Raw genomic sequence first — 21,736 nt, forward strand, 5'->3', positions numbered from 1 at the left:
TCTTTCTGCACTGTGAGTTTTATCCATACAGTTAAATTCATCAGACAATACTAACAGGTTTGGCTGCCTCCAAATCTGTAACTCAGCCAAGATTTTGAAAAAATGTTTGACATTCTTATCACCCAATTTTACCACCTGGGCAGCTATGTTCTTCCAAGTCTATCTCAGCCCCTGGCCCTCTACCTTTGCCCATAATACACATTTGAATAACAGATCAAATTTTGTGAACTATCATGGGAATGAAAAATTAGTTTGAGTAAAAATACTTAACATTCATTCAGTAAATTCTAAACTCCTATGATATTCTAGGTACATGGATTCCACGACAAATGTGGGTAGAGCAGACCAGCAAGTTCCCAATCTGGTGAAGTACAGAGCCATGTCAGTAAATACAATAGTCCCTCCTTATCCGCTGTTTCACTTTCCGCAGTTTCAGTTTCCCGAGTTAAACCATGGTGTGAAAATATTACATGGAAAATTCCAGAAATAAACAAGTTACAAGTTTTAAACTGTGCACTGTTCTGAGTAGCATGGTAAAATCTTCCACCGTCCCGCTCCATCCCGTCCAGGATGTGAATCATTCCTTTGTCCAGCATGTCCATGCAGTATAAGCTACCTGCCCATTAATATAGGAAAACACATAGTATGTATAGGATTCAGTACTATCTGCTGTTTCAGGCATCCACTGGGGGTCTTGGAATGTATTCCCTGCAAATCAGGGGGGACTACTGTGACCATAATTAACATAAGTTCTCTAGTATCGTTAGTGTCTCCTAGATTTGCCTGAGCATTAAAATCACCTGAGGCACTTTTGGAACAAAACTACAGGTTCTTGGGCCCTACCCCAGACCAAATGAATCAGAATCTCTTGGGGAGAGTCCTGGGAATCTGTGTTTTTATCAAATACCCTCTCAGAGTCTTACATCAGAGTCTTAAGTAGGTTTGGGAAATGAACTATCAGTAGAAACAGGATACTGTGGGGTCAGAGGAAGAAGCTAAGTCTGTCTGTGGGTGGGGAGATTAGCCAAAGGCTCACAGCAATGTTTACGCCACACCTTCGTGAGTGAGTAAGAGACAAATCGAAAGAAGGGCAGTCCGAGCAAGGAGAATGTGGGTGAAAGCACAGAAGAACGGCGTGTGTGTGTGTTGGGGGGGGGGGTAGGGCTTGTTCTGGACTGGTGCATGGGGTTTGTGTGACTGGTTCATGGAGTTCAAGGCCACGAAGGGCAGTAGGTAAAGCTGGAAAAGTAGGTCATGGCGCCAAATTGAGGTCTCTGGACTTTACCATAGAAGCCAAAGGATTTTAAGCCAGAGAATTTTACTCTGGTGGCAAAGGAGAGAATAGCTTGAGAGAGATGAGGAGTCCAGTTTGAAGGCTGTCAGGGAGGTTCTCGTGAGTGATTAGCTAACAACAGTGAGATGATTCGAGAGGTATCTCTTAGCTAAAATTGACAGGACTCAGTGATAGATTTTGTTTTTTAATGAGGGAGGGGGCAGTAGGATGTCTCCTAGCTTAAATAATAGATAGACGTGTGGGCCATTACAAATGATGAGGAATATGGGAAAAGGAGTAAGGGGTGATGACAAGAAAATGAATTCTTGTCGATGCTGAGTTTCAGTGGCTCTGGGTGGCTATACCTGCTAGGCATTTAAATATTGATATTTGGGGCTTCCCTGGTGGTGCAGTGGTTGAGAGTCCGCCTGCCAATGCAGGGGACACGGGTTCGTGCCCCGGTCCGGGAAGATCCCACATGCCGCGGAGTGGCTGGGCCCGTGAGCCATGGCCTCTGAGCCTGCGCGTCCGGAGCCTGTGCTCCGCAACAGGAGAGGCCACAACAGTGAGAGGCCCGCGTACTGCAAAGAAAAAAAAAAAAAAATTGATATTTGAAGATAGAGATTTTGCAGTCCATAGCATACTGATAGTAGACAAAACCTTTGGGAACAGGTGAGAGTCACTAAGGGATGTATAGGGGAAGAGCGGAAGGGCGCTGGAGAAGAACCCTGATATCTAAGGGATGTGGAGGAGGCGTGTGTGAAGGAGCCTGTGGAGGAGACGTGAGATGGCAGAAAGGCAAAGGGATAGAATAATATCTTGGATGCTAAGGAAAGAGGGAGTTTTCCAGAAAAGAGTGGTCAATGGGATAAAATGGAAGGGAGACATTGTTTTACGGATTCGTGGCTGCTCAGTTTCTGCTCCCAGTGCCTTGATTTGGCAACTCTAGTACAGGTCTTCATGAATCTCCAATCTAAGGACTGAGTATGTAACTGACTGGGTGTTTTGTATAGCTTAAATTCTTAAGAGAATCTCACTGATTCAGCCTGTGCATTGGTTGTACTTGGGTCAATCCAGTACAAGCAGCGATGTCTGGGGAGAGTAGTTGGGGAGGTTGAGTCTGTAGCTGTGGCCAGGCAGACTCACTAAGTAGAGTATGCAGGGGAAAGAGATCAAGTCAGATAAACACTGAAGATCTTGTCAGTGCCGGTCGTTACAGTGACTACTGATTTAGACGCTGTTTTAAACACTTTACATGCAGTAATTTAATCTGTTTGAACCTACTGCTGGGCATAGAAGTCATATTGCAATGGATTAGAGTCCTTTACTCCTAATAATGACAGTGAGTCTTGAGAAAGGCATTAATCTGGTTCTTTCACAATTGCCCTTTGCTTTGTGCTTCTTTACAGAGGCAGAAGCCTTCTCTGGGTCCACTCTTTTTTTTTTTTTTTAATTGAAGTATAGTGGATTTACAATGTTGTGTTAGTTTCAGGGGTACAGCAAAGTGATTTATATATATATTCTTTTTCAGATTCTTTTCCCATATAGGTGAGTATACTTCCCTGTGCTATAAGTAGGTCTTTGTTTCTGGGTCCGTGCTTAATGATCAAATGGAAGACTGCCTTCTGATCTTATTTCCTTTTCCTGAGTTCTCTTAATTGAATCATGAAAATATTACACATAAAAAGAAGTCTTAGAGCTGGGCAGATATGACCACATGAGCGTTCTATGAGTCGGTTTACTCCAGAGCTAGATGGATTTAAATGACCTTTCTTATCCTTAGGAATCTGCCTCACTGTGAACAAAGAATATAGGCAATGTAGCAGATGAATTTTTAATCTGACTTTTTTTGAACAGAGAGTAAACAATGTTTCCATGTAACAGCTTTTTGATGTAAACTTTTTATAATGGTGATTTCAGGCCATTTCAAGCTGATGGGCTCTTCTAGTTCACAATAATATACATTTTAGTTGCCTGTCTCTGGATTGTTTATGTTATATTTGTGAAGGAAAAACCAGTGAAGTAATCAATGTGAGGATGTGCTCACAGAGGATGTGGTTCATTTAACTTATTCAAGCAATGCATTAAATAAGTGTCCAATTCTGTATTCTATTGGATTTAAGTGTTAATGACTTAGATTTCAGCACTAACTGAAATATGTTAGGTCCCATCAGCTTAATTGATTCTCAAAGAATATGGGAAACTCACCAGAACTATAATCACAAATTGTTATACACAGTTCCTTGATGCAAATTTCAAAGAATATTTTACAAATGCATTTGTGAATGGGAGTTCTGTTTATTATAAGGTTTGGACTGCTTTGGCTGTTTTCTGTAGTGATGGCTGTGAGAAGACTTAGGACATGGCAGGTCTCACTTTAAGAAAGGGGTAACCTGCAGGATACAAAATTAATGCACAGAAATCTCTGGCATTCCTATACACTAATGATGAAAAATCAGAAAGAGAAATTAAGGAAAAAATCCCATTTACCATCGCAACAAAAAGAATAAAATACCTAGGAATAAACCTGCCTAAGGAAGCGAAAGACTTGTACTCAGAAAACTATAAAACACTGATGAAAGAAATCAAAGATGACATAAACAGATGGAGAAATATACCATGTTCTTGGATTGGAAGAATCAATACTGTGAGTGTACTACCCAAAGCAATCTACAGATTCAATACAATCCCTATCAAACTACCAATGGCATTCTTCACAGAATTAGAACAAAAAATCTTACAATTCATATGGAAACACAAAAGACTGAATAGCCAAAGCAATCTTGAGAAAGAAAAACGGAGTTGGAGGAATCAGGCTACCCGACTTCAGACTATACTACAAAGCTACAGTAATGAAGACAGTACAGTACTGGCACAAAAAACAGAAATGTAGATCAATGGTACAGGATAGAATGCCCAGAGATAAACCCATGCACATATGGTCACCTAATTTACGACAAAGGAGGCAAGAACATACAATGGAGAAAAGACAGCCTCTTCAATAAGTGGTGCTAGGAAAACTGGACAGCTACATGTAAAAGAATGAAATTAAAACACTACCTAACACCATACACAAAAATAAACTCCAAATGGATTAAAGACCTAAATTAAGACCGGCCACTGTAAAACTCCTAGAGGAAAACATGGGAAAAACACTCTTTGACATAAACCACAGCAAGATCTTTTTTGACCCACCTCCTAGAGTAATGGAAATAAAAACAAAAATAAACAAATGGGACTTAATTAAACTTAAAAGCTTTTGCACAGCAAAGGAAACCATAAACAAGACAAAAAGACAACCTTCAGAATGGGAGAAAATATTTGCAAATAAAACAAGAGACAAAGGGTTAATCTCCAAAATATACAAACAGCTCATGGAGCTCAATATCAAAAAAACAAACAATCCAATTAAAAAATGGGCGGAAGACCTAAACAGACATTTCACCAAGGAAAACATACAGATGGCCAAGAGGCCCATGAAAAGATGCTCAACATCACTAATTATTAGAGAAATGCAAATCAAAACCACAATGAGGTATCACCTCACACCAGTCAGAATGGCCATTATCAAAAAATCTAGAAACAATAAATGCTGGAAAGGGTGTGGAGAAAAGGGAACCCTCCTGCAATGCTGGTGGGAATATAAATTGATACAACCACTGTGGAAAACAGTATGGAGTTTCCTTAAAAAACTAAAAATAGAACTGCCATATGACCCAGCAATCCCACTACTGGGCATATACCCTGAGAAAACCATAATTCAGAAAGAGACATGTACCACAATGTTCATTGCAGCACTATTTACAATAGCCAGGACATGGAACCAACCTAAATGTCCATCGACAGATGAATGGATAAAGAAGATGTGGCACATATATGCAATGGAATATTACTCAGCCATAAAAAGGAATGAAATTGAGTTATTTGTAATGAGGTGGATGGACCTAGAGTCTGTCATTACAGAGTGGAGTAAGTCAGAAAGAGAAAAACAAATACTGTATGCTAACACATATATATGGAATCTAAAAAAAAAGGTACTGATGAACCTAGTTGCAGGGCAGGAATAAAGATGTAGTCATAGAGAATTGACTTGAGGACACGGTGAGGGGGTGGGGGAAGCTGGAGTGAAGTGAGAGTAGCATCGACATATATACACTACTGAATGTAAAATAGTTAGCTAGTGGGAAGCAGCAGCATAGCACAGGGAGATCAGCTCAGTGCTTTGCAATGACCTAGAGGGGTGGGATAGGGAGGATGGGAGGGAGGCTCAAGAGGGAGGGGATATGCGGACATATGTATGCATACGGCTGATTCACTTTGGTGTACAACAGAAACTAACAGTATCGTGAAGCAATTATACTCCAGTAAAGATCTATTAAAAGAAAAAAAGAAGGGGGTAATCTTCTTAGCCATAAAGGTGGCTGTAACCACAGTTTAGAATATGTCATTTTATTGAGTAGTGATACTAAAGCATATGTGCTGATGAGGACCAGAGTTTGTTTAAGGATATCCACATCTGTCAATCAGCCAGCAAAATATTTATTAAACTTCTATTATTCATTCAACAAGTATTTACTGAATACTTAATGAAGTCCAGCTACGTCACATTTGCTTGCTCTTTTTAATCCTTGCAGCAGTTAACAAGAATTATAATCCCACAATTTTGGGAGACTTAGAGAGGTTAGGCTTAATTCATTCAAGGTTTTAGTGGAGCCAGAAGTTGAATTGACTCTAAACTGTCCAGCCTCAAAATCTATATTATTTCCTCTTAGCTGGGCCCTGTTGGGAAATCAAAGCTGTTTAAGCTATGGCCCCCACCATGTAGGGTTGACAGTGAAGTCTAAAATACAAGTCTCTAAGTCTATAAAACCTTAGATATAAGTCTAAAATATCCAGGATCTAATGGGGACAGGAGTTTAGCAGGGAGGCATCAAGGAAGGTGATTTGAACCCACAGGGTTTGTGCTGCTTGTTTTTTTTTTGGCCACACCATGCGGCTTCCAGGATCTCAGTTCCCTGACCTGGGGTTGAACCCAGGCCATGGCAATGAAAGCCCAGGATCCTAACCAATAGGCCACCAGGAAACACCCTGTGCTGCTTGAAGAACAGGCAGTGTGTGGTTAGGTGGAGGGTATGAAGAGATTCTTCCAGATAGGATGGGCTGAATGAGAAAAGGTGCAAAGCCAGAATGAGCTGTGTTCAAAACCTCCTGCTTGGAATAGAAGTTCTGCAGCTGAGAGTAGAAAACGTTATCGAAAAGGTCGCTGGAGCCTGCAGATGAAGGGCGTTAAATTCCAATCTAAGAATTAGGACTTAATTCTGTGTAAGGACTTCATTCAATGGGGAGCCATTGAAAGTTTTGAATATAAAAGTAACATGATTAAAGGGTGTTTTAGAAAATTCATCTGATTGTCAGTTCCAGCCAAGAGGAGACTCCAAATTATGGTCAAGAAGACAAGCAGGGCTTCCCTGGTGGCAGTGGTTGAGAGTCCGCCTGCCGATGCAGGGGACACGGGTTCGTGCCCTGGTCCGGGAAGATCCCACATGCCGCGGAGCAGCTGGACCCGTGAGCCATGGCCGCTGAGCCTGCGCGCCCGGAGCCTGTGCTCTGCAACGGGAGAGGCCACAGCAGTGAGAGGCCCGCGTACCGAAAAAAAAAAAAAAGACAAGCAAAGGTCAGAGCTGGAAAGGGAGTTCATAGCATCTGGAGGTCTGAGGAGTGAAATGTGATTATATATGAGAAGCAAGCCAGGAGGACCTGGAGCAAGTTCTGTTGGAGAGGGTGACACAGATGAGGCCACTGGTTCTGGACTAAGACTGAAGACCATCTGGAGGCCTGCTCACCACGTAATGTGGAAATAGGCCTGAGCACTAAAGTGGAAGTCATGGTAAGGGTCTAAATCAGGGTGTGAACAGTGGAAACTGGAAGAAAGATCCTTATATGAGAGATACTATGAAGAAAAACAGGACCTGTAGATGGATGATACATAATTAGAGAGGAATGAGAGCAGTGGCTCCTATAAGCCCTCAGAGTCATTTTAAGAACAAGTCATGTTCCAGAGATTAACTTTGAAATAAGTTATGCAGGCCTTGGAAAAGTTTCATCAAGAACCTTTCTCCATCAGGAAATGTTTTTTTAAAGCTGTCAGTCTAGTATGCCAGGAATATTGCTACCCCCAGTATAACCATGGAACCTAAACTTCCCCTGTCCTCACTCACCATCTTTCCACCTGCTTCTCAGTGCAGGTGTGAGCTGTCCCCACCCAAATCGCTGAAGGAGGCTTTGGGGTCCAGGTGTGAAGATTTGTGAGCATCTGTGGGTGTGTGAACCCCTCTCTTGGGGGTCCTGAGAAGGAACTCCACACACATACACCCCCAACTTCCAGCCACATATTTCTCCATCCTTGGTCCACTCTAGGACAGTTGCAATTTCCGGATTCTTTGGTCCAAAAATATTAACTCTTTTACCCTGCAATAAACTTCATCTAATCGCTTCTCTTCCACTTTCCTGCTTCTGAAGCAAAAAACAGCCATTTTGAGGGTTTTTTTTTTCTCCCCTAAGGAGTTTCAGATCTCCTTTTTCCTCCTCCTTTTTTATGTTATTTACTCACATCCCTCCATATGGAAGATTAAGGGCTGCATGTGTCATAACAGGAGGTTTGGGGACATAAGGAGGGCTGAGAGAGGCTGAAAGAGAATTAATTCACCTCCATTTTGGAGGGACAAAAGGGGCTCAGAAGAGGGCACTGCTAGGTTTCATCAGTTTCCTCTAAAACCAAAATCTTTCTTTCTTGTAATATTTTAGAATGTCGCCATAAACAATGTGGGTATGTCACAACTTATCTATGTGTTTAACTCTTATCAATGTCTTATCTATTTATCTTTCTCTTTACTTCCTCTTTACTCCATGGTGTGCTTGCTTATAAAAGGATTTCTCAAATAACTCCAAGTAATTTTAATCCTTAAATTATAAGTAAAATAATAGAGTCAGTGATTTTAAGAAATATGATCAGGAAGATAAAGAATCCAGCAGTGCAGAAGCCAAGGTGATTATAAAGTATTTTGTTTATTGCCAAATCTTGTAAAAATGCACTCTTTTAAAAAATAGACTTTATTTTTTAGAACAGTTTTAGATTTATGGAAAAAATTGAGAAGATGATACAGAATTCCCATATATCCTGCACTTAGGTTACACTGTTACTAACTTTAGTGTGGCACATTTGTTACAATTAAGGAACTGAAGACACATTATCATTAACTGAAGTCCATACTTTTTTCAGATTTCCTTAATTTTTATCAAATATTTTTTTCTATTCCAGGATCCCATCCCACATTGCATTTAGCTGTCATGTCTCCTTAAGCTCCTCTTGACAGTGACAGCTTCTCAGACTGTCCTTGTTTTTGATGACCTTCACGCTTTGGAGGAGTACTGATAAGGTATTTGGTAGAATGCCCCTTTCTTGGAGTTGGCGTGGTGTTTTTCTCACGGTGAATGGGAGGTGACATAACGTGGTTGTTACGTCAAATATGATGTCAGGCCAGAGCAGGGATCCTGCCTTGTCTGCCCAGTGCACTCCCTGCCTGATTGGCAACTCCTAACAATTGTACCCCTCGTGGCTCAGGCCTCTCTTTGTCCCCGCAGCGTCGAGGGGGCATTGAGAGGACAACAAGGGGTTGGTGTTGGCGCCCGGGCTCCTAGGTTCACTGGGTCTGGCATATAGATATATATAATTTAGAATGGGATTAATGTTATTTCCTCTGTAACCTGTTTTCGCATTTGAGCATATAGCATGACATAGTTTTAGGTCAGTAAATACAGATGTGCATATTCGGCATATGGATATGCCATAAGCTATTTAATTGATGGAAATTTTGATGGCTTCTATTTTAAATAATATTATTATGAACATCTTTAGGTAATGATTCCTTTTTCTGTATTACGATCTTGAGGTTCTTTGAGAATTAGTGAGACTAGCAGGGGAAATCATAGTGAGGCATTGCATGTTCTCAACAAGACTTGACTAATTTTATTTCCATGGAAAAATGTGTTTTAAAATAAACTAAAATTGAAAAAAACATTTTTAAAGAAAGAGCTTTTTTTTTTTTTTTTTGGCCACATAGCTTGGCGGGATCTTAGTTCCCTGACCAGAGATCGAACCCAGGCCCCGGCAGTGAAAGCACTCAGTTCTAACCACTGGACCTCCAGGGAATTCCCAAGAAAGAGCTTTTTATCTTCAGAATTTTAAAACATATTACAGAGCAACAACTATCAGTACCATAGGTGTCCACACTAAAAGTAGAAAAATTCTGTAGAAATATGTAAGAATACATAAATTATAAATACATAAGAATTATAAATATATAAGAATTCTAGAAATAGATTCAAACTACTAAAAGATTTTCAAAGTAATAGGGAAATGAATTATAACATATTTTGAGATCACTGGATAATAATGATGGAAAAGAAATAAAATTGACCCATGTAAGCACATGACACATTATTAAAATGTCAGATGTATCCAAATAGATAGAATAGTTTAATCATATCAAAATAGAGGTCTAAAGAACATATTTGGCTCAGCTATGATGAATGATCAAATGGAAGACATCAAAGACAACAGGAACATTTTTATATATTCTTAAAATACCCTTTAATATGATATAACATATTACATATAATATATGTGCTATATAATAAAGTGTATATCAAAAGGAAAGTGAACAAAAAGTGTATATTATAGTTAATAAAATTTTTACTATACAAAATACAGAAAGAAGTACCAATATGCTTTTGGCTGCACCGCACAGTGTGCAGGATCTTAGTTCCCCAACCAGGGATGGAACCTGTGCCCCCTGCAGTGGAAGCTCAGAGTCCTAACCACTGGACCGCCAGGGAATCTGCCCACAATACATTTTTAAAAAGTGGATGAGGTCATTGCCTAGATTGTCCTTACTTAATACCAAAAGAGACAAACACACAAATATCATAGGTAACTTACAACATGGAAAAATACATATTCTTACTAGTAACTAAATAGGTACGAAGTAATCCAGGGGGAAAAAAACATTAAAACTGCAAACATAACAAGTTAGTTGGAATATTTAGAAACAGGTATATTGTGGTAGCCTGGTAACTTGGCTCTGTCTTTCTGGAAAATGAACTGGCAGTACATAATAAGACTTAACGAAAGTTTATAACTTTTCATACTCAGTTGTTTCACTTTGGGCTCTAGACCCCAAGGAAATACTCTGAAAGGAAAGAAATATAAATAGATATTTGTAATGGTAAAACATTTGAAGCTACTCAGGTTAAGTAATGAAAATGAAGTAAGAATGATCTTTTGATTTTTACATTTTTATGTAGTATCAAAAGCCATAATATGCACGATATCATTTAGTCCTCAATGAGGAAGCTGTGACACAGAGGTCCCACAGCTGGGACTGGAAACTTGGAGTTCTGTCTGGGCAGGAGTAAGACCTGCACTTGGAGCCAGGAAGGCTGGCAGTGTGTTCTGCATCGTGCAGGTGTGGGACTTCAGCCAGTAGTTTGAGGATCTGCAAATGGGTCACAACGCACAGTTTCCTCAGCTCCCGGGCTTTGAACAATAAGTGACATAACGCCTGTGAGAGTGGAGCTCCTACCATGAGCCTGAGAGGGTGATTACTGAGGTTGCTGCTTTCTGCAAGCAAACCTTTAAATGAATCTTCAAACTGCACACCGAGGTCGGGGAGGTTTAGGACACTTTAATTAGCAAGACAGCAATGAAACCATAGCCCAACAGCAGTGAGGCCAAGTTCAAAGGCAACAGCAGAGTTGTCATTAGAGAAAGAAAGTGGATTTGTTTGCACTGCGGGGGAGGCAGGAGGGTGTAGAGGGAATTCAAATCCACTTACTTTTTTTTTTTTAATTAATTAATTTATTTTTGGCTGCGTTGGGTCTTTTTTGTTGCCCGCGGGCTTTCTCTAGTTGTAGCTCGCATACTCTTCGTTATGGAGCATGGGCTTCTCATTACGGTGGCTTCTCTTGTTGTGGAGCACGCGGGCTTCAGTAGTTGTGGCTCGCAGGCTCTAGAGCGCAGGCTTAGTAGTTGTGGTGCACAGGCTTAGTTGCTCCGCGGCATGTGGGATCTTCTCGGATCAGGGCTCGAACCCGTGTCCCCTGCATTGGCAGGCGGATTCTTAACCGCTGCGCCACCAGCGAAGTCCCACTTACTTGTTTTTTTTTTTTTTTTTGCGGTACGCTGGCCTCTCACTGCTGTGGCCTCTCCTGTTGCGGAGCCTCCGGACGTGCAGGCTCAGCGGCCATGGCTCACGGGCCCAGCCGCTCCGCGGCATGTGGGATCTTCCCCGACCGGGGCACGAACCCGTGTCCCCTGCATCGGCAGGCGGACTCTCAACCACTGCACCACCAGGAAAGCCCCACTTACTTGTTTTTGATTGAAGACATTAGGCACACATCAAAAACCTTTGAGCACTGAGAAACTCGTAAACTAATTTGTGCTTTCCAGCTTCCTCATTCCTCCAGCGCCCTCTCTTTCATAAACCTACTCACTGTAGCACAGGCTCTGATTTGGCTCCAAGGGCGCCCCGCCCTGCCATGAAATCATCTGAAGTCTTTTCCCCATGTAGCATCTTTTCTTCTAGTCACGCAAAACCAAGGCCTGCCGTGACCTAGCCTATCCCACCCTGAGTTCCAGAAGCTCCTTCATACTCCCCTTTAGGCATCTCCGATGGGAGTGAGGAGTGGATCTGGCAGAGATACTCACTGAACCCTGGGTTGGGTGATGAAGTCCCATCTTTAACAGCTCATGAGGCTAACCTGGGGCAAAGGCCATCCTCATGCCGGTGACTAAGCATTCATGACTGAGACAGCCAGCAGGAGAGCAGTAAGTGTGGGGTGGGTAGAACCAGGAGGCTTCAAACTGGTGCACCTTGGAGAGGCATGTTACTGTCTGGGCTTTGAGTCAAAGAAAATGATCATCAGACCGGCAACAACATCCTCCTCTGCTCCTGTGCGTGCGTGCGTGTGCATGTGCGTGTGTGATGCTTCACCCCTACAAAATTGCTTTCCTGTCCATTGTCTGACTTGATCATGAGCCCCCCACCTCCCCAGACTTGCCTTAGAGTGGACCTAAGCCTTAGAACACTTCTAAATCTGGGTGACTTAGGCCTCAAACTACCAGGATGTCTCCAGAGTAGATAATGCCTCCTGGGCCTCATCAGCCTCAACATCTTACCTTGTCATGTATTTTCTTTGATACTTTATATAGAAAATTATTTAATCCATTCAGCAGCCCTATGAGGAAACTATTCTTAGCCCCATTTTACAGAACAGGAAATGGAGGTTTGATGATGTTTATCACTTGCCCAGGGTCACTGAGCAAGTAGCTTACGAAGAGGGTTTCAAACCCCTATTTGCTTGATGCCAAAACCCATCCTCATGTGACTCCTGGGAGTTTTTCTGGGTCAGTGACCTGGAAGAAGGTAGGGATTTTTGCATTTTTTTCCCTTAGGGACCCAGAATGGAAGTATGCCACCAACTTTGTGGTTTCTGGGCCACTTCCAGTTAAGTGTCAGTGTTGGATGAGGTGCCGAGGACGTCTGTGTGCTCCTTTTCTACTCGCAGGGAGGCATTTGTTCTTTAACATGTGCTTTGATTTCCATAGAGAGAATCCTTTTTCTGACAGCCACTTTCTTTCCGAAGCTTAGAACACCATATGCTCTTAAGAAGGAAGGAAGGGTTTCAACAAGGAAAAGAAAAGTTTTCGGCTGCCTCACCCCTTTGCAGTTCAAATATCCTTCAAAACATCTGCTTCTATTTTATTTGTTTGCCTTTTGGAGAAAATCAAGGGTAAATTTGAGATAAATAAGAAGAAAAATAGCTTCCCGAAACAAAAAAAAAAAGCCCCAGTACCTGGCCATCTGAAAAGATTTTATTTGTTTGTTTAAAACATTGTTGGAGTGATAGAAAATCTGGACAAACACCCATGATTAAGATGCAGTTAATAAAAACCAAAAGTTCAGAGACTAACTATTACATACTGTAAGAGAGTAGTTCCTTCCGGTGGACTCTGATGTTTTTGGAAAACCAAGTGCTTATTGGGGAGGCAATTAACAAGATCATAACAAAGTTTCCACAGATGACTAGCAAAGCATGGAGTTTATTCTGGATCTCAGCCTCCAGGGAGAAGGAACAGCCAAAAGAGAGGGAAAAAAACCCATCTCTGTGGACAAATTAAGCACTGGTGGGCATTCACGTGCACAGGTGGGCAGCAGCCCCTTAAGTCAAACGTGCTATGTTGGGATCAGAGCCCTTTTCCACAAATGTAGCTGTGCTGAACAATATCATTCCACCATCTGAATTTTTTTCTTTTTCTTTTTTTTGGCTGCGTTGGGTCTTTGTTGCTGCTCACGGGCTTTCCCTAGTTGCTGTGTGGGGGGGGGCTTCTCATTTCAGTGGCTTCTCTTGTTGCGGAGCACAGGCTCTAGGCTCGCGGGCTTCAGTAGTTGTGGCACACGAGCTCAGTAGTTGTGACTCACAGGCTCTAGAGCGCAGGCTTAGTAGTTGTGGCGCACGGGCTTAGTTGCTCCGTGGCATGTGGGATCTTACCGGACCAGGGATCGAATCCATGTCCCCTGCATGGCAGGTAGATTCTTAACCACTGCACCACCAGGGAAGTCCCCCACCATCTGAATCTTATTAGGTATTTTCGTATTTGCTTAGTTTTTTTTTAATGGTTCTTTTTTTGCATGTGGTAAAATTTACATGTAATGAAATACCCATCTTAAGTGTACGTTCCGTGAGTTCCGGCAAATGCAAACACCTATGTACCTCAAACCCTTATCAGGACGTACAGCATTGCCATCACCCAGAGGCAACTGCTGTTCTGACTTTGCAAATTAGTTTTCCCTGATGGGGGACGTCATATAAATGGAATTACATGTAGTTTTTTTGGGTAAGACTTCTTTGACTCGGCAAAATGTTTTCATTTATTATCATCCACGTTGCATGTATCAGTAGCTCATTCCTTTTTATTGCTGATTAGTATTCCATTAGAAGAGTATTCTATAATCTGGGCGTTTTGTTTTGTTGTTGTTGTTGTTATCTATTTTCCTATTTGATGGACCCTTGGTTATTTACAGTTTTTGTCCAAAAAAGTTGCTAATCATATTCTTGTACAAGTCCTTTTGTGGGTATAAGTTTTCATTTCTCTTGAGTTAATGTCTATGAATGCAATTGCTGAGTCCTAAGGGAGGTAAACGTTTAGCTTTATAAGAAACTGCCAGTTTTTTTTTCTGAGATAGTTGGACCACTTTACACCTCCACTATCAACATATGAGAGCACATGGGCTTCCCTGGTGGCACAGTGGTTAAGAATCCACCTGCCAATGCAGGGACATGGGTTCGAGCCCTGGTCCGGGAAAATCCCATGTGCCGCGGAGCAACTAAGCCAGTGTGCCACAACTACTGAGCCTGCGCTCTAGAGCCGTGAGCCACAGCTACTGAGCTGGCGTGCTGCAACTACTGAAGCCCGCGCATCTAGAGCCTGTGCTTTGCAACAAGAGAAGCCACTGCAGTGAGAAGCCCGCGCACCACAACGAGGACCCAATGCAACCAAAAATAAGTAAATAAATAAAAATAAAATTAAATTAAAATTAAAAAACAAACAAAAACATATGAGAGCCCATCCTTGCTGACTTTAGATGTTACCGGTAGTGTCTCATTTTGATTTTAATTTGCATTTCTCTCATGACTAGTGACATTGAGCCCTTCTTCATGTGCTTATGGGCCATTTGTGCATCTTCCTTTGTGAAGTGACTGTTCAAATCTTTTGCCCATTTTTAAAAAGTGGGTTGTCTCTTTATTATTGAGTTGCAGGTATTCTTTATGTATCTTCATGTCAGAGGATGGAGGGGACACATAGTGCCCACTGAACTAAGAAGGGATCTTGAGACTGAAAAAAATGAGGCAGGCAACTCCATATAATCAATGGATCAGTTTATTATGGGGTAACTTACTTACAGGATGGGATCAGGATTGTGTCCACAACAATCCAGAAGCATTCACAGCTGTACTCCATGCCACTCCATGAGGGGCCATTGGGACAATTTTATATTAACCTAGAGTATGGGGGTAGGTACTTGGAAGCAGGACGTGCCTTTCTATGTCAAGACTTACGAACGGGTAACGAGTTTCGTGGGCATCAGGAATACGTCAGTGAAGGTTTTCGTCATTGTTTGGGGACTAACAGGGCATAGAGGAGAGGTCACCTGGTTCTAATGATTATTAAACTATATGTATTAACTACAAAGCCCTCGATGACAGAGAAGTGATTCACTTTACATTACAGTCCCTGGCAGGGTCAGCAGAAGAACAGGAGAGACTGTAACGGCCCAAGATGGCTTCAGTTATGCTAACAGCCATACACTTCAAACAGTAGAGAGATATATGTCTGAGACCCACCCTCTCCTCTGAGGGGCCCAGTTACTTGATCTTTTTCTCTGTATTTCCCCCTAAATTGTTGCCAGGAATTCTGCTTTGTTTAGTACTATATTCCCAGGGTCTAGTATGGCCCCTGGCACTTAGTAAGAGCTCATTTACATAAACATTTACTGAAAGAATCAATGAATGAACGGATGAACTGACTTGTGGGCCTGATATCCACACACAGTGTTCTCGAATTTAATGGCAGTGATTAACAAGGAAATGGAGAGAAAGAAAATTTTAATGTTATCCTTGAGCCATAAAGTGTACTTGGCACAGAAGACTCAGGATACCTTCAGGGGATTTATTCATCCGGGGAAAACACGGCTAGAATATCTCATGGACTAGCCTCATATGCCCCCCTTTATGAATCCTCTCGTGCAAGCCACCCCTGCTGTCTACTGTGTCCCGACCCCTTCCGAGTCTCGGGTTCTGACCAGGTTTGTTTGATGGATGATCAGAGCGTCTAGCCTTTGAGAGTTTTAGATAACTTAACCCAGCCGATCCCAGCTTTCAACACCTACCTCTTGACTCCCGCTGGCACTGATAATGCTGTTCCCTGCCAGCTGGCCCCTTAGCTGGGCTCTGTGCCTCACTAGCAGGCCCACCCCATGGGTGTGCACTGCCTTTCTGAGCCCCCAAGGGCCAGCAGGGGGCTCCTTCCTCCTTGGTCTTGAAGTGGATTTCCTGGTCCTAATCCAGATGGCTCTCCCGCTGCAGCTATACACTGAATAATCATTGTCAGCCTCCACGTTTGTAGGGAACTTGGCCATTTACAGAGCATGTTCCCATCCATTATCTATATAAGCCTCCAAACAGTCCTATTTGTATTCCCCTTGATTTTTTTTTTCCCAAAGGAAAGGCATAAAGAGGTGATTTAATTTACTCCAGAATGTAAAAGTTGCCCTCATGTGACCCAGAGTTTTCTAAGATTCTCTGGGTCTTGCTCAAAGAATATTGGAGCTTTTTTTTTTTTAGCTCTGGTGGGTATACATGTACAGTGTTTAAAAGGCTTCATAGATTTTTACAGTTCAGCAACTTGGATTACATCTGTCATTAGAAATTTAATTACCATACCAAAGACACACATGGGCAGTTCTCAACCTTTTTATTTTTATTTAACCATCATTATGGGTTCCCCTGACCTACCCCCTTTCCCTTTGGATCACATCTTCACATATTATTTTTTTAAATGTCCACCACAAACTGTACTTATTGACTCATTTTACCTTTTTTTATTCATCAGACATGTACCTTCCAGTCAGAGTTTAGGGTCAGGCTCAGATAATCTGTGCCCTCATGGGGCTGATTTTATTACAGCCAAAATAAAGATATTCGAGATTTAAGTTAACCTCCAAGACTAATAACTGGTACATTTCCATTTCTTCAGGCCTTATTGAAAGATTAAAAAATTCATACACTGACCCTTGGGAAAATGGAAGCAGATTTTAGTACTTGTGAAAAAGGAGTCCTATTTCGGGGATAAACTCTCAAGTTGCTGACGTCTATGTCTGGGTGGGAACAGGAGGGGTATAATGGCCTCTAACTCTTCGTTCTGTGATCTGGGCCTCTTCCAGCTCTCTAGAGAGGAGCTCAACCAGCCTCACCCTATTATTTCCTCAGCGGCTGGAGTATATGGGCTGTTTTCAGTTCATGCCCGTGGGACTTGGGAAGAACATGCATTTACTGAAACAAAGACATTCCCCTAACCATTACCTAAAGGTACACATTTTAATATGTCATGGAACCAGAACTTTTACATTGCATCAATAATTGCCTCATTCAAATTATACTTTCAAAGGGCAGTGATGGGTATGCTAAAGGCAGTGTCTGTTTCTAAATTAGTAGAGTTAATTAATGTTACTCTGTATGCCAATTATAAAAAAAGGAGTTTCTGTTAGGGAAGACTCTTTATGTAATCTGTTATTTTATTATTTTATTATATGTATACATATGAGATTTATTATTTTATTAATTGAATATTGTGCTTGCTCTTGTTTTGTAGGAGACCCAGCAGAAATCCACCAATGTTGTGTATCAGGCACATCATGTGAGCAGGAATAAGAGAGGGCAGGTGGTTGGAACAAGGGGTGGATTCCGAGGATGTACCGTGTGGCTGACAGGTATGTTGTGCTGAGATCTATATATTTTTTAATGGAAAACTGATGGTGACACACAATTTTTAGGAAGATAGTGTCACTACATATTACATGTGTATTTCAACATTAGAAGGAGGCTGAGAGCTGTAATAGAAAGCTTGGGTGTTAGTCCTAACTCTACCCATCAGTGAGAAATAGGAGTTCCATCAAGTCATGGAATGTCTCTAGTTCTCTGTTTTCACCTCTTTGGCAGGAAAGGATGGGACAAGTTGATTACGACATTCCCATTCATCTCTAAGGAATTCTGTAATTCTTAATTTCATGCCTAAACACATTTACTGGCAGTTATGAACGGGGCTCTCCTAATTTGACATCAAGCATTTGGCTGTCCATTAGAGATATTCTTTATTCTTTTCTGATGTTTTAATATTCTAGGGGGCTATTTTACTCATTTTAAAAAATTAAAATCTGTGCAAGAAGCAAAACTAATGTTTTCTGTGTATCTGAGTATTGTCCCTTGTGTATAAAAAAAGAACTCATTCCCACCGAGGTGACGAAATGAATCTCCCTTTTCTTGTGTTTTTATAGCCGCAGAATGTCAAAGCTAAGGGTTAGTGACAGAACTGGAATTAGTCCTCGGCTGTTACCTTATACTCTGAGTACAAGGTAGAGGATGTTGATTCCTGGGAATGCAGGTCCGACATAGGCTGGACTCAAAAGAAAAAAACAGGTTCATTTCGGAGACATAATATTTCATATGGAGATGAACTCAGATGCAAAGATATGTTTATCCAGGTTATGAAATCAACTTATGTGTTACTGTTTGCTCACAAATGCTGATTTATTCTAACCTGAAGATAGTTCTATAAAACACAACAAGTGAGGACCTGCCTTGTGTCTTATCTTGCTATTCTGAGTCTTTCCTATTCCTGTCTAAAGCAGCCTCATTCTTCTCTTTCAAGTTATTTCCTAGTGCCTGTGGCACTTGCCCTTGGTTTCCGGGTTTCATTCATCCCTGGAAGAACAACTTTCCCTGCTTCCAGGGTGAGGCTGGACAGAGGGCAAGGAGGCTGCTGTGTTCTAGAAGGCAGATTCACCTGCCGCAATTCCTGATATGTTTCCCCCGCTCTCTCTGAGAGACGTGACGTGCAGCAGTGTATAAAACAGCGTGCTCCAGACGTTTCCCTCTTGCTATGTGTTTGCCTTCATGAGATGTTTTGCCTTCATGTGTTTGTCCAAATTTTGAATCAGGACATACCCACAGAGTCCATTATTCTTAATGTAAAACACCCTTGGAAAGACAAAAAGAACAGGTAGAACAAAATGAAATAAAGCATATATGCACTTAGCACAAGTCCTGGTCCCTAGTAAAACTCTCAGTAAAGGTAATTGCTTTTACTTCAATGTATTAAAATAAATATTCCAATCATCTATTTTAATACAGCTAACTGTGTTAGAAATTTCTATTGTTTGTCTCATTTTCTGATGCAAGAGAACGTACCAGAGATTCAGGAGTCCCATTTCTCCTACCCCACAACTGGACATAACTTTTAAGAGGAATTTATCACATTAATTTCTATCCAAATGAAACTGAATTACATAAAGATGTATAGTCAATGCCTTGATTTACAAAGATTGCCAATACATTCTTCACATAGCCATTTCTTCTAATGATCCTCTGTCAAAGCCAAGGGCATGACTTTAAAACATAACTAAAAATATGGAAAATACTTGTTTACCTTTCATATATCACCTTTCTTTCCAAGTCTCTCTGTCCTGCATCCCTTCTTTACTCTTACTTTTTCTTTTTCCTCTTCCCCCCTGCTGTCTTCTCTGTATTAACAATTTCTTGAGTTTCTTTTCCGCCCCCGTCCTGACTTTTCCTCTTCCGGGTGCTGTCTGACAGTGGCTTGGTATCACTGCATTTTTCTTCAGGTTCAGAGATCTTTAGAACAACTGAATTTTTAGAGGGCTCCTTTTCCAGGGTGGTTCAGATTTTGAGCTCTTAAGTAATTTTGGCGGGTAGCATTTCGTTTCCTTTCTCCTTACATTCTCCCTCATGTAGCAATTATAGTGTGTGTTCCCAATCACTGTGCTTTGAAACCATGGTAAAAGGCACCTTGTAACTCCACTCTCATGCAAAGACTCCAAACACCTAAGAGTATATGGCAACTCTGACTACATCTACAGCGTAGCTCAGGGTGGTTCTCTGTCTTCGTGTTTTGAGAATCATTTTGGAAAATCTTGCAAACAAAAGGACAGTATGTTGGTTCTCTTGTCAGATGGGTGCTTAGCAGCATCTACAAGGGAGGGAGGCGGGCCTCCCAGTCTCCAAGGGCTGGCTGTCCCTCCACTCCAGCTGATTGCTCTCATAAGGGGATATGAGGACACCACTGCCAGAGCCTCTGATTTTTTTTCAAGAGAAGCCATAATCTGAATTTGTATGCACAACTTTCTAATCTATAAAATACTCTGCAGGCAAAGTGTTACCAACTCAGGTCCTTGGACTCATTAATCAATGGAAATTGATAAGAGGCCAGTCAAGGAATTCAGGCAAGGCTTTATTGAGGTCCCTGCCTGCAGCATGAGGGAGTGAAAACAAGAAACAATTGCCCTTGATCACTCCTGAGGTGGGGCGAACCGGTTCCTTAAATGGGATGCGAGTAGGGGCAGATGGGTCGTCAGGCTGGAGCGGTGGCTTGGGTGGTCGGCTGACCCTCTTGGTGGTGCCGTGTGCAGGAATCATGCGCACTACCCTGCTTTTGCTCCCTGCACCTCAGAAATGGCAGCTGGTTTCTGGCCTTTTTGTATCTTATTGTTTATAATTTGCCCCAACTGTGGCCGCCTGCAGGTATTTTTAGTCCCTTATAGTTTCTTTGTATTCTGTTGCCCCAGGTGCAAGCACTCCGGTAAAGGGTCCCAGCGCATCTCAAAAGCAGAACACACCAAGGACCATATGTAGCCTGCCAAGGTCTCCCTATTGACAAACCCCTTTTGCTTTGAAAGGCTATAATCCTAACAAGGGACAAATAGTTTTTTCAAGATTTGAAAGAAATGCCAGTACTTGACTTGTAGTAAACTTTGCTTTTTCTAGATTTGAATGGGTTTTTTTTTGAGGTCAATCCAGTGATTGTAATGAGGGTTTAATTATGCTTGAATTAGGTAAAAATTAGGATCAGTTCACAATTCGGATCAGAGCACAATTTATTATCTTAAACAGTCAGAGACAGTGCCTGTCCTGTCTTGCCCATTCTGAACAGGTCTCTCTGGTGCTGGAAAAACAACGATCAGTTTTGCTCTGGAGGAGAATCTCGTCTCCCACGCCATCCCTTGCTACTCCCTCGATGGGGACAACGTCCGTCATGGCCTCAACAAAAACCTTGGATTCTCTCCTTGGGACAGAGAAGAAAACATCCGCCGGATTGCTGAGGTGGCCAGGCTGTTTGCCGACGCTGGTCTGGTCTGCATTACCAGCTTCATTTCTCCTTTTGCAAAGGTAAAATGCTTTGGCAATGCACACAATTGCCACACATAGCGCCAGTGCTCTCAAGCTGCCAGGATGAGGACCCAGCGGAGGGGAAGACAGAGGAATGTCATACTTTCAGTCTCCCCCACTGGCTCTCCCTCCCCGACTTGCTCCCTCATTTCCTCTCTTTAATATTGGTTATATAAAGAAAGTCCCTTCATTTCCAGATGCCAGGGCACTAGGTGACATAAACCCTTCCACTTTCACAATGGTAAGGTACACTTGGCCAGAGTTGAAAGGAAGAGAATGTTAAACAAGAAAAATGCCAAAGCTCGGCAATTTTATTGGGTTGGCCGAAAAGTTCCTTCGGGGTTTAATCAAAAAGCCCGAACGAACTTTTTGGTCAAGCCAGTA

General features: G+C 41.9%; 1 protein-coding gene across 1 annotated transcript in view; it reads left to right on the top strand.

Annotated features, from left to right (window-relative positions):
- PAPSS2 (3'-phosphoadenosine 5'-phosphosulfate synthase 2) overlaps positions 1–21,736 on the top strand; it is a gene marked incomplete at its 5' end in the record, with an annotated part of 79,029 nt that overhangs the window by 33,707 nt on the left and 23,586 nt on the right. The window contains 2 exons of the mRNA XM_079704487.1: positions 17,763–17,880; positions 21,117–21,352. Coding sequence (XP_079560613.1) covers positions 17,763–17,880; positions 21,117–21,352 — 354 coding nt within the window. The remainder of the gene's footprint in view (positions 1–17,762; positions 17,881–21,116; positions 21,353–21,736) is intronic.

The sequence above is a fragment of the Hyperoodon ampullatus genome (assembly GCF_949752795.1).
Source record: "Hyperoodon ampullatus genome assembly, chromosome: 1".
Classification (NCBI taxonomy): Eukaryota; Metazoa; Chordata; class Mammalia; order Artiodactyla; family Ziphiidae; genus Hyperoodon; species Hyperoodon ampullatus.